The sequence below is a fragment of the Zonotrichia albicollis genome, chromosome 3, assembly GCF_047830755.1.
Source record: "Zonotrichia albicollis isolate bZonAlb1 chromosome 3, bZonAlb1.hap1, whole genome shotgun sequence".
In the NCBI taxonomy this organism is placed as follows: domain Eukaryota; kingdom Metazoa; phylum Chordata; class Aves; order Passeriformes; family Passerellidae; genus Zonotrichia; species Zonotrichia albicollis.
Genome location: NC_133821.1, coordinates 96,009,413 through 96,026,232, shown reverse-complemented (window position 1 = coordinate 96,026,232; position 16,820 = coordinate 96,009,413). Strand labels below are relative to the sequence as shown.

General features: G+C 40.9%; 2 protein-coding genes across 3 annotated transcripts in view; both read right to left on the bottom strand.

The window, feature by feature from the left end:
• Positions 1–7,131, bottom strand: part of ARHGEF10 (Rho guanine nucleotide exchange factor 10) — a 124,510-nt gene extending 117,379 nt beyond the window's left edge. The window contains exon 1 of the mRNA XM_014268530.3: positions 6,992–7,131. The gene's annotated coding sequence lies outside the window, so the exon portion shown is untranslated. The remainder of the gene's footprint in view (positions 1–6,991) is intronic.
• Positions 311–7,132, bottom strand: CLN8 (CLN8 transmembrane ER and ERGIC protein). 2 transcript variants are annotated; one of them, XM_014268534.3, is made up of 4 exons: positions 6,992–7,132; positions 6,146–6,218; positions 5,045–5,683; positions 311–4,645 (listed from the first exon to the last, which is right to left on the bottom strand). In XM_014268534.3, exons 3-4 carry the CDS (start codon positions 5,630–5,632, stop codon positions 4,331–4,333), a joined length of 903 nt encoding a protein of 300 aa, XP_014124009.2. In that variant the 5' UTR covers positions 5,633–5,683; positions 6,146–6,218; positions 6,992–7,132; the 3' UTR covers positions 311–4,330. The 2 variants fall into 2 exon arrangements, with proteins under 2 accessions (XP_014124009.2, XP_005489217.3); XM_005489160.4 differs by lacking the exon at positions 6,146–6,218.
• Between the last annotated feature and the right edge of the window lie 9,688 nt (positions 7,133–16,820).

Genomic DNA, 16,820 nt, shown 5'->3' with positions numbered 1-16,820 from the left:
TGGACCACACACTTCAAATACCCAACGCCAGAAGGGTCATCCCCAAGAGATGTTTTTTTAACTGTTTTGAATACACACATAGCACAGCTTCAAGTGTTCCAAACATGCTTATGGGAATAACACATGAAATGCTGGTGAAGGGAAATTGGTTTACAAGATTTTTATAGCTATTTCCATGAATATGACATTACCTTTGTCACACTTAGCATTTCAAAATAAATCATTTTAGTGCATGCACTGCAAAAACTGTTTAAGCAAGTAAAAAATAACAGGCATTATTTTAATCAGGAAATGAAAATCACAATAGACAGCTATTCAATAAAATACTTTTATTTATGTACAGTGTAAAGATGCTTTTCAACAAACATTATCTTGTACAAGAGCATACTTAAGTTTGCTTAATACTTTTAAATTCACTTTAAGGGGGAGTCTCCCTGAGGTTAAAGAAGGTTTCTTATAACTACATATCACATCAATATTTAATCCATGTTATCAGGAAAACACAAAAACACTCTGAAAGATTTGCACATGGATATTTAGTGGAAGATAGGCCTAACACTACTAGACAAAAATGTCACAGTGGTAATGTGACTCCAAGATCATGACCAGTACTGCAAGTAAGAATAAAAATTTTAAAATGGTGGGTTCAAGGGGGAACAATGAGAAGTTTTGGAAAAAAAAACATAGGCTAGAAATGGAGGAAAACACAAACTGTGATGTATGAATGTTGTATGAAGATGTAAGAACCAGATGACTGGACAAGCACGTCTCAGATCAGACATCTTTAAAAAAACTTAAAAACCAAACCAAATCAACTGAACACCATTATCCCCACCACAGTTTGCTGATTTGGGTTTTTGTTGCTTGGGTTTAAAAAAAAAAAGCTTCAGAAAGGTGACACGAACACCACTCCTCAAATAAGCTTGTTCAACAAGAAAGCAGAGCCAAGTCCCTAGCAGTCACCTTGGCAAACAAATAATTCACCCAAAATCCTGTTATGCAATTTTTCCAAATGCACAGCAGCAAACTCTGTGACCCAATCCAACCACTATGGAAGCTGACGGAATTTTTCTAAATTGTGGTTTGTGGATAAGGCTGTGTAAGAAGGCCCAACAGGACTGATATTAATTTCACTTCAACAAAATTTACAACCACATACAGCAACTCTACCTTTAGGCTGAAAAGGATCACTTAGTTATAAGTACCAAAACCCTCAGTTCAAGAACTTTCTCTGACTTGTTTCAGTGCAATGTGACTTCCACAATAATAAACCAGAAAATCCTCCTAAAGGGAGCAGTCAATAGACACTGAAGAATCCCAGAAGTCTGGGATTGGAAGAGACCTTACAGATTATCTACTTCCAACCTTCCTGCTGTAGGCAAGGACACCTTCCACTACCCCAGGTTGATTCCAAGCCCCCATTCAACCTCGCCCTGAACACTTCCAGGGATGGGGCATCCACAATTTCTCTGGGCAACCTGTTCCAGGGCCTCACCACCCTCATGGGGAACAATTTCTTCCTAATATAATCTAACTCTCCCCTCTTTTAGTTTTAAAGTCATTACCATTGTCCTATCACTCCCTACATGCCCTTATAAAGGGTCCTTTTATACTTAAGTATAAAAAAAAGAGGCTCTGTAACAGAACTGGTAACTCCAACACATGAAAATGCCATGAAAAGGACGAAGAAAGGTTGTCTGTATTTTTGTTGTGTTGTATTCTTAGCTGGACTGTAAAGTATTCTTAAACCAACAGAAATAAAGTAAGTGCTGGTATTTGCTTTATTGCACAGCTTTCTTGTTCTAGCAGGTCTACGAGTGTTTAGGTTCACAGGGGCTCTAAAGTATCATTCATTATACAGTTAAGACATGCAAACCCTTACAGTCTTTTTGTGAAAAAACTAGGATGCAAACTAAAAAACTGCATTATGATGTTAAAAACATAATTTTAATGAAAGATTTAAAATTCAATTAATAAAGTTATACACATTAATAATATAAAATATTAAACTTTAGACATCAGGTGCTATGACATAAATTTCCACCTATCTTTTTTCAGTCTCAATTCACTACTAACCCCCACCCTCCATATTCTTTTATTTTAGCATATAGGGACTTCACATTCTTTAGCCAGCCACTATAAGAATTACACACTCATCCCAAACTTCTTCTGATGTTTCCATTTTCTATTAGAATTCTTCAGAATTCTGTGGCTGAGATTTTAAAAATTATTACCTTGTTTTACTGAATCCAAACCTTCAAGTTTTAAGCTTCATAGAGTACATCATCATTCTGATACCTGATGACTTATTCTCTGCCTTTCTCCCTGGACCTCCTGCAAGTGAGGTTTGGATTCTGCAAGATATGCATTCAGATAATTTTTCCATAGCCAAGGAATTCATCTCTCTGGTTTCTTCCAAAGTGCTTTTAACATTACTCTCCCACATACAACTGCTTCAGACAGGTACACAATTTCAAACTTTTGAGAACCCTTTTTACCATAGGATGGTGCCCAGGCAGGCAACACTGCAACTCTATTCTGCTCAGCATAAAAATAAGATCGCTCCAAATTTAGATTTTATCTATTAAATAGCAGCACAATATCAGACAGGGTTGCTGTGTAAAATTATTGTGACCCTCTCAGCCTGGTTTTGAATGGGCAACTTCAGATATTCACCACCTCATCATTATCATTATCAATAAGATCTGCCTATGTATATGCCTATATGTGAGCTAAAGAAAGAGGATTGCTCCCCATCACAGAACAGCAATTCAACTCTCGGCTCACACAGAGTGAATTAGGGAATGCAGCAACCCAACCACTCCTTTCACTCAGAACAAATGAAAGACATTCCCACCAAAATGGGACTGTTTACACCAAAGACTGCTTCCCTCACACATTTAAAACAATATGTTCCACCACAGATCAGTTCACAAAGTCTCTAATTGTAGAGATTATGTAAAATTGCTTGATGTAAAATTCTTCACAGCTTGGGCAGTCTTAATGCTTTGGCAAATAAATCTGTGTGGCAGTCATGTTACACAGGGTTCCAATTAACCACTTTTTGAAATCTCATTTGTTCCGGGCACCAAAACGAATACCCCGTCATTCTCCTACCACTAGGTGTCACTCTCTTCTATCGTGATCTTTATCCAGGAACCATCAAACCAGTATCTCGAGCAGGAGAACATCAGTCACCATTAGTCCCTATCTAAAGAGCAACCCAGTTTCTCAGGTAAAGGAAAGATTTTTGTGATGTGGCAGATAAAGTGCAAAGGATTGTTAGTGTTGCTTGGTATGTTCTTTAAAGTTAAATAAAAATATTAAAACAACCAAACTCCTACAGGGGGTGATACAGGCCTTCCTCCATCAAGGAATCACCTCAGATTCTGAAACCATCTAAAACTAAGTGCATTCCCAAAAATGAGAGGAACCATAACAGAAGCACTAGTGGAACTAACTGCATGACCCCTCACACGGGACATACAAACAAAACAATTTTACTAATCAAGAACATTTTTTTCAAGGATGACACAGAGTCACCTTCTGGTGTTAGCACTTGTATTACATTGATTTAAGGTCCAGAAGGGGCCACTATGATTACCCACCAAACCACACAAATGGCAAATGCGTGGATCTCTACATGGATGGTTTTGGTGGATATAAACTCCTCCCATACTGAGGGCAACCTGAAAACAACAACTTTGACAGCAAACACTCAATTATTTTCCTTGTTTCTTAAGTGTGCTTAATAGAAAAAAAGAACAAAAAACAATACCCAAAAAATCCCAAACCTAGAAACCAACCAACAAAAAAACCCAAACCTGGGCCACAAATGCATTCTACCACTGACCAGTTCTGCCACTTGGAATGATTCACTGGCACACAGGAATTAGGTACCTATGCATACCTAACTTGGATCATAATTGATCTTAATACACAATTTAACATAATTTTCAGTATCTCTACCATATGTTAAATAGGATTCAAGCTAAACTTGATTCAAGCTGAGCTTAATAAATGACTTACTGTAAAGCCACTTTGAAGCATTAGGGAAAAAACCATGCCACTAGGGAGCACATCATTGCTAAATTATGAAATACTGTCCAACCTGACAAATTGTTGGTGTAATCCATAATGAGGGTTGAAGTTCTTATTTGTATACACATAATAAATACAAATAATGCTTTTCAACACTTGTGATGCACTCAGAGTGCTACCAGCAACGAGTCACTGCATCAATGAGCTTCTTGCAAAATCTACTTCACGTGCAAAGAATGGCTTTGCATTGCATTCTTCTGTTACCCTGCTGGGAAACTTTGTTTGAGTGCTATATCCTCTTCTTTTCATGTGTTTCACCATTCAATTTTCCATTTTCCACTGCTTTATTTTCAAAGTTCCAGTCAGTTGGGCTGAGGAGTTGCTGAGTTTTTTTGTATGTCCAGTATGGGTTAAGTATTAGTGTAACAGCAAATAATCCCGAGAATAAAACAATAAAGTGAAGAAGTCCCAGGTTTTCTACAATGGAACTCCAGTTGAAAATGCACACCCACCACATGTGGTAGGTAAGAATCATGCGGCAGTGAAACAGATGGATCATCACCCACTGGTTTGCCTTCCAGAAAAAGGTGTTAGCACGGCCAGCCTAGAAAAACAAGAACACAAAGTATGCAGAAGTGAAACTGTTGCTTCAAGATAAGGAACTGAGGAATCTACAGAACTAATACAAACACCCAGCTCTTATATACAAACACTCTCAGGCATTTTTTCCTCATAGTGCAATGTTACTCCACATATATATAATGGAATCTTAAACTTGGTATGGATCTATACCACCCCACTGTGCACACAGCAGCACACAAACCGACCTGGAGGCCTGCACAAGTGCCATGATGACAAAGCAGGTATGACAATCACACAGGTATCAGCTGGATAAGTGCAGTTTTGATGAAAACCTATCCAGCAAACCACACAGATTATCTATGGACAAGTGAAACACATGAAAACTGTTACAAACATAATCTGAAAATTATCACATTCTTACCTTCAGAAGCATCCAGGAAATGCACGTTGAGGGAGTACTCATCTCCAGTAACATTCCCATCAAAGGCAGATAATGTCCAGATTTCACATTAATTACTAAACCAGCCAAGCCACCAAAAGCAAGCAAATGGTGAACTACTAAGAAAACATCAAATGTTCTAAAAATAATGTTGGACACATGAACTGCTACATTTTCAAGCAAGAAAAATCCAGCTGCTATTAAACAGTTAAACCAACTCCACTTTTGCTGAGAATAGACTTTGTCAGCATGAAAAACGGGATCTATGAGCAAAGCCCATAACCCAGCAACACAACTCTGAAGTCCAAAGACACCACGTGTGACTGCCATATTCCAGAACACCTTCTCCTTTGCAGACAAGGCACAGTAAGTGGTACTTCTCCAGGAAGACAACCAGTGAGACAGAAGAAATACTCCCAAATAGATTAAAAAACCAGCAACTAAAAATGTCAAACGAATTTCCCATAAGAGATAGTCCCAGTCAAAAATAGTCCCAAACACTGGATCATCATTTGTAGGATTCATTTCTTCTCTTTGGACACTTCTCATCCCCACTATAGTCTCCTTCATGCCTATTTAGCCTCTGCTATTATGCAAACCAGTAAGCATGAACTCTTCCATCTGGAACAAGGATAAAAAAATTTAATGAATTTTTAAGTACGCTCATATATATAGACTCAAAACCATAGAGGGCTCACATCCACTGCAGTTATGACTTTGGTCCTGCTGCTATTAGGCACAGTCATCCCAAACACAGGTAGACAGATAAAAAAACATAAGCAACAAGATTCCCAACTGGCCCGTGAAGTCCCTACTAGTTCAAAGTAATGCACTGAAGCAAAAGCAGAAGAGGGTCAAGTAGAAAGGCAAGAAAGAGGAAAAGAAAATACAAGAAGCAAACCCTGTTTTGTTACTTATGAAACTTTTATTTCAACAGCATTGCACAGTTATTGTCCTACTCCCCTGCTTTTCCCACACTGATTTTACAGCATTTGCCATAGCTTTGGGTGCAATTCAGAATCTCAAATACAGATCCAGGATATAAAACCACAGAAAACTAATGCAGTAAGGGGGACCACTTACACCAAAAAGGGGCTGTAGTGATCATGGCTCAAAACAAGACTCTGCAATCAGTTTCTGAACATTAAGCCTCTTTCTAAAAAAAAAAAATAAATCAAAAATGGAAAAAGGGTGTGGAATTCAGACAAGCAACACTCTTACATATTATTAGCAACATCAGTGTAATTAGCTGAACAGCTCAGCATTAAGTGCCTCAAGTTGTCTGGAACGTCCTGAACACACCGTAGTTCAAAAACAAAGGCTTGAGGGGGGGGGGGGGAAGCCAGATAATACTGAAATATTTGAACTCCAGCTCGTTTTATGAACCATATAGGTGATATGAGCACGACCACCACCCCCGCCGCAGCCTGTGAGTGCTGAGCACCACTGTGCGTTTGGACTCAGGTGATCGCAAGCGAAAAGGCCACAAAGACCACCGAGGGCAGGGCGAGAAGCTCCCGCCGTGCTTCAGCAGGCAGCAAATGCCACCACCACCGTGCCCGTGCTGCCCTACTCGCCCTGCCCCTTGCCCGCAGGTGCCCCGCTACAAGGAGGGCATGGCCGGGAGCCCCGAAGGCCCTTCCTCACCCCACGGCACCACAGCTGGAGAGACCAACTCCAAGTCCCAGCAACCTCCCCAGTCTCCTCGGGGAAAACCAGGGCAAAACACACCAACCCCACAGCAGGACCAGGCCCTGAACAGCGCGACCCACTGCGGCAAGCCCTGGCTCTAGCCGGGCCGTGCCAGCTCCTCCGGCCCCGCACAGACACGGCACCGACGCCCCTGGCAACCCTCCCGAGCCCCCGGGGCCGCCGAGCCCCTCACGCACACCTGGGGACCGGCCCCGACGCACAAACCCCGCTCCTCACCCACAGCGCTGCCCGCAGTGACGGGACGGCCCTTCCCGGCTCCGGGACTGCCCTGCCCGTTCCCCCAGGAACTCCCGGCCCGGTCCGACCCGCCTGGGAGGCCCCGACCCGGCTCGACCCGCCGGTCCCTCAGCACCGCCCGCCGCCGCCGGGCGCTCTCTGCGCAGGCGCCGCCGTCAGCAGCAACCACCGGGCGCCACGGGAGGGGGGAGGGAGGCGCGGCCGTACCACTCGGGCAGGGGGAGCCTGTTTGAGAGGCGCCTTTCTGTGCCTGGGGGCAGCGGTGAGCGCCGCCTCCTCGGAGAGGGCGACGCCTGCTCAGCGAGATCGATGTAAAACACAAATATCAGCGGTGGCATAGCCAGCACTTAGCTATAATTATCCAGTTTCATTAAAGACAGCAAGTTATGAAATGGATGTCAATGCTGTTCTGCTACATGATTCTCTTCATATTTGTGACAGCTGATGTTGTCATCCCAGTGAGTCAGGGTGAATCTCCCGCGGTCACTGAAACTGCCCCGGGAGGCTTCCTCGGCCGTGTGACAGCCCCGCGCCCTGGTGTACTCGGTCTTCAACAGCAGAGACTGGCAGGGACCCTGGATTTTGCCAGGGAAACGCTCAGTCCCACAACAAATCAGGTGATTCCTCAAAAAGGCGACCAAAAGAGACAAAATCAAACCACAACTTCTGTCACGTGGAAGATGATTGGCCTAGAACAGCTGAAATCCTAACCTGAGTCTACCTATGATGAGAGACCAGAGCTGGAGAATCTGCACCAGCAGTCTGACAGGTTCTTGGTTTCCAGACAGGGAGAGGGAAGTGCTGTCATTCTCTGTGGAAAACTGGGTTTTTCAAACCCTGCTTCAAATGCACCCATGCCCAATTCCCAGGAACTCTTTAGACAAGTACCAGTTAGTTCAGGTGAACCTTAGCATACCTTAGTGTCACAGCAATAATTAAATACTGCATGTGGTAACAAATCAGTGGCTCTTCTCTTTCATTTACAAATACACAGATACCTGATTGATAGTTACAAATGTCTTTAGTTTTAACATTTTTGTTTCATTATTCCCAAAGTGTTATGATCCCAAGTCCTCCAGCTCCCTGTGCTTCCAGAGGCAGACTAGACCCCTCTTGGTGGTGTGAGAGCCCCTAAAAGGTAAGCTTAGGAGATAGGTATGGGGACACAAGGCCAGCCAGTGACACCGTCAGTGAGAGGAGAGTCTACTGTCTGTACAGAGACTGCAGGACATCTGCAGTAGGATTTTATGTGTAAGTGGTGAGAATACAGAATATGGCCAACCTGTGCTTCCATTGCCATTCACAGTGACTTATGTGGTTTAGGACCAAGTTGAGAAAGGAGTTTCAAACCTATAATCAAATTAATCCATCCATTGCAGAAAACTGTTTCTCCTGTAAACATTTGCCTTGGACATGTATTGGCAGAAAAGTCCACAATAAACCACTCTGAATTCTGCCTTTTGCAGTGGCAACAGAGGGGATTTTTCTCTCTGCAGGAGACATGGTGTGATGGGGCCAGAAGTTATCTGTAGCAAAAGAAAAGGGATGGAGATTGGAAGAAAACCTGCCTGTTGAGGCTATTCCCTGATCATTTTATAGCTCTTTGTCATCCTTTAAGTAGCATATGAAGGAACTCAAGTTACTGCCTAGGGTTATTTTCATTTATATTTTAATTCCAGAGTACCAAACACTTGTAGTCAGTGTATGTTGAAGTCATATGATCATCAAGAAAACCTGAGCTGGTAATCTTCCTAACAGAGGATAAAAAGTCTACTGCTGATTTAAAAGCCAAGACCTCACTGACTCCTTAAAAGGCTTTAGCCCTCTGCTCCCAAAGTTTTAGAAAAGCTCACACATTTACAGACATTGTTTCATGCATATATGCACAACTTGTGTTGACCTGTCATGTAATCCTGTATTTCCGTGACATGCTTCTTGAATTCTCTTTCCAAACTGAAATTTACACCTTCTTCACCTACTAATCTACAATCTGGGTTCAAATCTATGGGAGCTTTGCTACTAATTGTGAGAGCTTTGGTTTAAGTCTGTGGGAGGCTTACTGCATGCTTGCCTCAAGGAACGCTGTGGCAATACCAAATGTGTAATCTTGGTTTTTTCAATGCTTTACACACACTCTCAAAGTTCTTCTGATTCTTGTCCAACAAGTACTTATGCAGTATTCATAGATGCAAATCACAATTGTTAAACTGAGCACTTTGAACATGCTTATTTAAGGCCTTTTTCCTCTTAGCTAGTAGGAAGTATACTTGACTTTTTTTAGAAAACCTGTATTACAAGGCTTTCATGTGTGCCATGGACCCAGAATATCTTTACATTGCATAACATGTTCATCTACCTAGACTGCTATGCTTTCCTCAGTACTGGGAGATCTGCACAAACTCTTTTTGCATTTCACTTATAGTCAGTTTTAAATAAATTAATCAACTCCTTATGCTTCAGAACAGACAGTGAAAATAGTTGCCTTGAAACACTTGATTGTGTTGAAATTTTAAACAGTTCAGATTTGCTGATCATCTACAGTTTGAGCTACCAGCTATGGGAAAGATCACATCAATGACTCTGTCAGTTTCTGCCTGCTTGAATCTTTCCAGATAATGGAAGTGATATAGAAAAACCGGAGATTCTTTACTCAGTCCCTCTCAAGGTTATCCCCCATTTCTGTTTGTGAACATTCCATTAAAACACTGGAGGTATACAACCACTGTTGAGTAGCGTTGGATAGCTCAGTTTCACTCCAAAAGCTCTGTTACATGTTGACAAAGTTCAGGATATTACTCATTCCCATGCCAAACCTGTGACATTTGGCTGTTCCTTGTCTACTGCTTGGTTGGATCACACCAAAGACAGCCTTTGGGCAATTATTCATTCGCTATTTCTTCTTTTCTCATTCTTTTAATTCAATTCAAGGCAAGATACCCTCTCCTTTTTTTGTTTTTTCCTAATCCTAATTTATTTCTAGTTTAATACATGACACTCAAAGTCTCTCCTGCTTGGTCCAACCATTTGTGTCATGAATTTATCTGAATCTCAAATTCTCTCTTCTGCTGGCTCTGTAGTTTATCTGTGAATAACCCATTGCAGTTTTACCTCTTCTTTGTCTCTTTAAGTCCATACCAGACTTCTTAGTCTCTTTCTGTTTTGCAAGTTTCCCTTTATATTCCGTGCACCATAAGCATGTCTGTTGAGTCATTGCTTAAATATATTTAACCTTTGGGTTTTTCTCCCTCTTTTCACTACCTTTGTCTAGTCAATGCCTCTTTATGGTGCTGTCTGAGGATCTTCACCTTCTACTGCCCAGTGTCACTGGTGTCACCTAGTTTTACACCATAAGAATAAAAAGTAAGAATAATACCAACTGTATTCAGTCCTGGACTTAGGTTCCTCAGTTGCTTTTGGCTGGCTTCAGGTAAGTATCATGAGGTGATGATAAGATCTTGGGTTTGCAGTTGAACTTTTTTATTCCTCCCTCACCAAACGACACGTCTTAACAATGTTTGCTGGAACAAGTTATTCTGCCTTAGTATTTACGCTCTTGCTTCATAGCTGTAGTCATGAAGGTTAGTCTTAACTGGTGTTTCAGGTTGACCCAGAATGTCTAGTCCTTCTTTCTCCTTTCTCACACAGTTCCATCCAGTGTCTCTTCAGGTATCAAAGGAAAAGACTGTGTCTGTCTCCTGGAATACATGCTTATCATTCTGGAGCTTTATTTAGCTTCAAGTAGTCTCACCTGAATAGAAACTAGGGGATTTACCAGCAAGTAAAATGGTGTTTGTCAAATGAGAGCAGCCAGTGGTGGGCTTACCAGTGGGTCTCTAGCAAGGGTTAGATCCCAGGTATCTCCTCAGACCATCTTTTAAGTGTAGACAGCTACAGTTACTGTGAAAATTATCCAAGGTGAAATTAAGGACCGTACAATTACTGTGTGGCAACAGTGGGCAGAAATGAGGAACATTTCTGTGGCCTCAGTCAGTAACATGACAAGTTTAATTTTGAGGATTTCAGCAAAATGACAGTAAATCCATCATAGTGAGAAGATTCTGAACAGCTTAAATGGTTTCTTGCAATAAGCAGCCCATAAGAAGTAAAGAAGATGGAAGGTCATCATTTTTTTTTCTTGTTTTCAGCTTGATCCCAAGTGGAAATGTCCAGTTATTTCACAAATAGCAGTACTATGTGACAATTACAAGAGTATAAAGCAACAATAAATCTTAGAAATTAAAAGGAAAATAATTTTTGTTACAACATTTTGCTAGGAATAGTTGGAAGAAATGTATGTTTAAAGCAACAACTGTGAGCATGCTGCTTTTATTGCAGGTTACTCTAGACCTGCAAAAGATGGATTTTTTTTTTTAATTTAGTCTATTTAAATTTGTTTAGAATAAGAAGATTCTTACCATTTACTTAATGAATTTCTAAAAATAAATTCTATACATATTAATGTTAGTAAACAGCAGTTACATTGTCTCTTTTAATCCTTAATACAGATTTTCATTTAACTAAGCCTGTGGAGCTACAAAATCTCCCTAAACCTCCTTTCTCCTTAAAGCTAGGTTTATATGCAGTGGTCAGGAGTCAAGTATTTCATGTCTGCCACAAATCTGTCAGTGTTAAATGAGCCTAGATCTTTCATCAGTCTGTTATTTACTACATTGGTGTGATGTGCTGAAACAGAAGGCATCATCCATCACATGACCACTGAACTGATTTATACCAGTTTGTGGTCAGACCCTGTGTGGGCTTTTCCCATTTCTTTGTATTCCATTCTTCCCAAATTTCCACTTTCAGTAAAGAGTAAACTGGCCTTTTCACTGTTTTGCTGGACTCTTGCATACTGCAGTAGGTTCATTACATAGTTTAATGTGAAAGGTAAGATTTAAGGCCTTTCAATCACAAATCATATTCACAGAGGGAAAGTAATGTATTTCAGGGGTGAGAAGGAACATGTGTTAGAGAATTTTCTGCCAAGTTATCCTCTCCTCTTCCTTGCAAGCCTAATGAAAACCTCACTGAAATAAACCATAGCGGGTTATGGGTATAACCCATTGTAGTAGCCTTTAGAGTATTTTAAGGAAATTCAGAGGAAAACATATGATTAACAAATAATAATATTTTAAAGAAATGAGGTTTTATGTAATCTTACCCTTTGCACATCAGCTCACAAGAGATTTTTATATTATGTTTTGAACCAGTTGGCTGGTTTCCTTCAAAGTAAATATGATCCGAAAAGTTTCATAGAAATCAGTAGAAAGGAACTCCCAGTTAGTACCCTGTGAAAAGAAAGGCTACATCACAAAACAAGAGTTCTCTGTCCTGTAACATCAATTACAGAGATAGCCCAAACTCAACTTCACATCACCAGATTCACGCACAGGGGCAGCTCATTCTGCAAATGGCTAAGGAAGGCAGAAGACCAGTGAGAATAACAGGTTATGAGAGAAATTTCTGATGGAAAATCACAGGAAACAAGTTTCCTTTACCTTGCTTCTCTCAAAACAATTTGATTTTTTGATTCATAATGGTCACTCAGAATCATGAACAAGTTTTTCAAGCTTTTTTCTCAGAAAAGTTGACACCCAACTTTATCAGTATTTCAGTGGGATTCCTCACAGTGCACAAGTAAGTCTTTGTGGACTGAGGCTGTAATCTATTAAATCTATGTGTAAATATTTTGTCAGGTTCAAAGGGCAGTGCTGTGACATGGCCCTGCTGGTGAGCTGTGGGCTATGAAAGGAGACAGCTTTTAGTGGTCTGAAGGCTAAACTGGGCTCAGCTGTATACCCACCCTCCTTCCTCCGGAAATGATGATGCTACAGCACAACCCTCTATCTGTTCACTACATGTGTTCAGTGTGTTGGGGATGAGTGTTGTTTTCTGCTCCATCCATTTATTTCAGAAGGCTTAGGCACTTGACAATACAGCACAAGGAAAATTACAATATGTTCAGCATAAGTTTACAGCTTCACACTGATAGACTCCTAAATAAAGCAGCTCTCAGTGAAATGATTAAATTCTTACTAGGTACTATCTTCTCACTTCCACAGAACTAGACAACTTCCCTAAATGGGAAGTCAGCTGGTTTTCTTGTTCTTGAAAAAAGAATCCTCATTCTGTGAACATTTAACTGATGCTTAGCCTTCTTATGTCTTCCAACACATCATTTTGCAATCAATTATGCTAATAAAGGAAAAGCCCCTATGAAAGTTATAGTAAAGGTCTTCATTGTAATCAGAGTACATTTCTTTCCTATAAAGGTGACTGTCTGGACTGAAGTGAAGTTGTTGTGTTTGTGAATTGACAGAAAAGTGATACCTGCTTATACAAGCTATAGAAAACAACGGCCCTAGTTTTTTGCCAGTTATCTGGAAGAGAAAACCAAAATTCCCATGCATCAGGCTCATCTTTACGTATAAACATTCCAAATGAAATTAATGTCTAAAAAAAAGAGAACAAACTGAAGGCAAAAGAGGCCAGTTAATGAGTCAACACCTTTGTTAAAAGGAGAGAGTTTTTACAGTGTCAGAGGTGCAGGATCTCTGCTGTTCCAGCACCTCCAGGGGATAGGCTATTAACAGAAACTAGATTTTAGCTGCCAAGTAATTCTATTTCTGATTTGGTCTTAAGGTAATTAAAGGTTTCATTATTAGCTCAGTTGGTTAGAACACGGTGCTAATAACACCAAGGTCACGGCTTTAATCCCTATATGAGCCATTCACTTGAGAGCTGGACTCAATGATCCTTGTGAGTGCTGTCCAACTCAGAGAATTCTGTGAAATAAAATGCCCCTCTGGAAATGTTTTTCACAGAAAGGGGTGAAATAGCTCCACAGAATGAAACCTCCCTTAAGGTCTTTTAGCAGGAGTATCTCACTTTTCCCAATAAAATGAAATCTAAATTTACCTACACGACCAAAAATCAAACTGACAACCAAGGAGAGAGCAGGTGTAGTCATGAAATCATTGTAGGAGAGTTTACTGAACATTTAGCCCTTCAGCACATAGAAAAGAACTCTGCACTGACAGGGCAGATTTCCATTTGCTAAGGTTAAATTTCATTCTGCTGAAGGGACTGGATTTAAAACCGCACGCCAAAAGAATAAGATTAATCATTACCACTGCTGAAGAAGATAAACAAAATTAAAAAAAAATACTGACTGCTTCAGAATGACAGGTTTCTGAGGAAATGTGATCATCAAAACCATATTGCTACAGCAATAAGTAATAAAACTTTGCCTGAAGCCCAAACATAAGGATCCAGATGCACACTTCTTATTTTACTCCATTTGATTAGTTATACATTCCCCAGTCTCCATTTTGTATTCAATACAGAGCTGGAACTGGTAGCTGGAAACCGCATGAAAGAAGTGAATACCTTGGCAATAGCAACAAATTGCATAAATTCAAACTATTAAATTAAGTTTTTGTGATTTGTTATTGTGACTTACAAACCCATAATCTATTACAGAAGGTGAATTTTTCATGAAGTGACCTGAAGAATGAAAATGACAAAATACTTTTAACTTCTTCCAAAGTAACAGTCAGGAATAAGTTCAAGTACTAATTGGTACCTCTGCATAACAGAATTCACAATATGATCACAGCCACTGTCTTCAGAAGTGAGTGGGAAGTGATAAGAAAAAAGAAGGGAGCTTTTAGAGGGCTCAATGGGCAAATTAAAATCCAGAATTAAGGGGGAGGAATGCATATGAGATTGGAATAAGTAGAAGCTGCCAGAGGAAAATCCTACTTTCTATTGTGCTCCTTATTTTAGATGAGAAATCAAGCAAAACCAAGGCTGCTGCGCATGTTCACTGCAAGATCTGGCTGTGGTGGCAGCAGCAGCTGCCTTCAGCTCACCACCCTTAATGTTGCAGTTTACTGCCCCTTCTAATCTGTTCCTGAGCTGCTTATACTCCTGTCAAGGCAAGCCAGGCTGCCTTGAGCAGTAACCCTTTTCTGACCTGTTGCAGTAAGCTCCAGGTAGGGAAGGAAGAATTCTGCAAATAGCTTTGGTAACAGCTGAGGTAGAACAAGGGTAGCAGACCTGTCATGTCCTTTTGGCTGACACAGCCTGGAGCTGGAGAAGGAGTGTTCATTGTCTGGCTCTTCAGAAGGAGTGGTGACTTCCATGACTGCCATTTGGCACAATTTGATATGCAAAAGATTCAGAAAGCACCAGCCCTTAATGGTAGAAAAAGTGGTGTAAGGGCTTTACAAAAGAGAAATCCTTGACCAAAGCTATATACCACACACATTAAGTTAGGCCAAAGTGTTATATGACTATAACTGGCAAAAAAATCAACCAAAAAAAAATTATACCAAATGCAAAATACTGTATATTTTGACCAGAAGCAAGTTGTAACAGCCTTCTCTGAAATACAGAGTTGTTATTGCTTATATGTGTCAGATGCAAGGCCAGTAGCTGTTAGCAAATATCTGAGGAAAGAGAAATTACAAACTGTAATAAAAGAGTCAGATGAAATCATAGAATCAAATTATATTTGAAGCAACTTTAAAGATCATCTAGTTCCAACTCTCCCTGCCATGGGCAGGGGCACCCTTTGCTAAACCAAGCTGTTCAGATGTAGTGAGAGTCCCTGAGAGCCCCTGTAAAATCTATGTATGGGATAAGTGGGTCCCAGTTATTCTAAACGAGCTACAGCTGCGAAGTCCTCAGTTGGGCAGCAGCTGTGGCTTGTGAAGGTAACTGGGATAACAGGCGTGGGCTGAGAGCCCTGGAGGAGCCCCTGAGAAGCCATGAGGAACTATACAGCAAAGAAGAGCTGCTTGGTAGAAAACCAGCAAGAAGGTATGGATTTAAGAATATAATAACAACAGTATGGGACTCTAGAAATATAATAATAAGAATGTATCAACATTCAGAGTCACATCCAACCTGGCCTTGGAACACTGTCAGTGACAGGACATCCACAACTACTCAGAGCAACCTGCTCCAGTTCCTCGCCACCCTCACAACAAATAATTTATTCCTATTACCTAACATAAACCCGCCCTCCTTCAGCTTAAGCCTATTCCCCCTTGTCCTATCACTACATGCCCCTGGAGAAAGTCCCTGTCCAGCTTTCTTGCAAGCTTTCTTTAGGTACTGGAAGGCTGCAATTAAGTCACAACCCCTTCCCTCATCTTCCTCAGCTTTTATGCTGCTTGTTCCATCATCATCAATACAGATGAAAGACCAGTCACTGTGCTGGTCTGGGTGACTTGCTGAAACGCACCTTCAAGTTCCAGCACACTACATAGCAGTTCCTACTGCTTGGAAGCCCCCGGAGAGCAGATTATTGTCATTTGACGCATGGTCCCAGGGAGGTGAATGAATCACTGCCAGCCAAGTAAAAAGGCAGAGCAATGATTAGGCTTTGGAATTGCCTGACTGGGAACTTAATGAGAAGCACACTTAGATGTCTCTTTCCTTGAAAAATGACCACATTGTTTCCAGGCTGCACTGCAATGCATTTTAAAAGATGCAACTGTCATGGAAGATCTCTCAGCAGGGTATAGTTGCAACCCCAAATAATGTCACCTTCTCTGTAATCCCTTTGGACAACAGTGCTGGTGAAAATGTCCCTATCTGATCCAATGTAGCCTCTGTGAATTTTTGCTGACAAAGGTGGCAGCATGACCTAGGATGTGTCCCAGTGGTCTGTTTTAGGGTTGTTGCTGGCTGTGGCAGGAAGGAAGTATCCCCTGCAAAGGGTATTCTAATACTGTGATTAGAATAAACAAATCAAGACATAAGGATTAACTCACCTGACCAAGCTCTGACATTGTTA

Excerpts from the sequence above, each read along its gene's own strand:
- CLN8 (XM_014268534.3), bottom strand. The coding sequence starts at position 5,632 with ATGAAGGAGACTATAGTGGGGATGAGAAGTGTCCAAAGAGAAGAAATG. Across the intron at positions 4,646-5,044 it reads TTTCCTGGATGCTTCTGAAG|GCTGGCCGTGCTAACACCTT; the intron begins GTAAGAATGTGA and ends TTGTTTTTCTAG.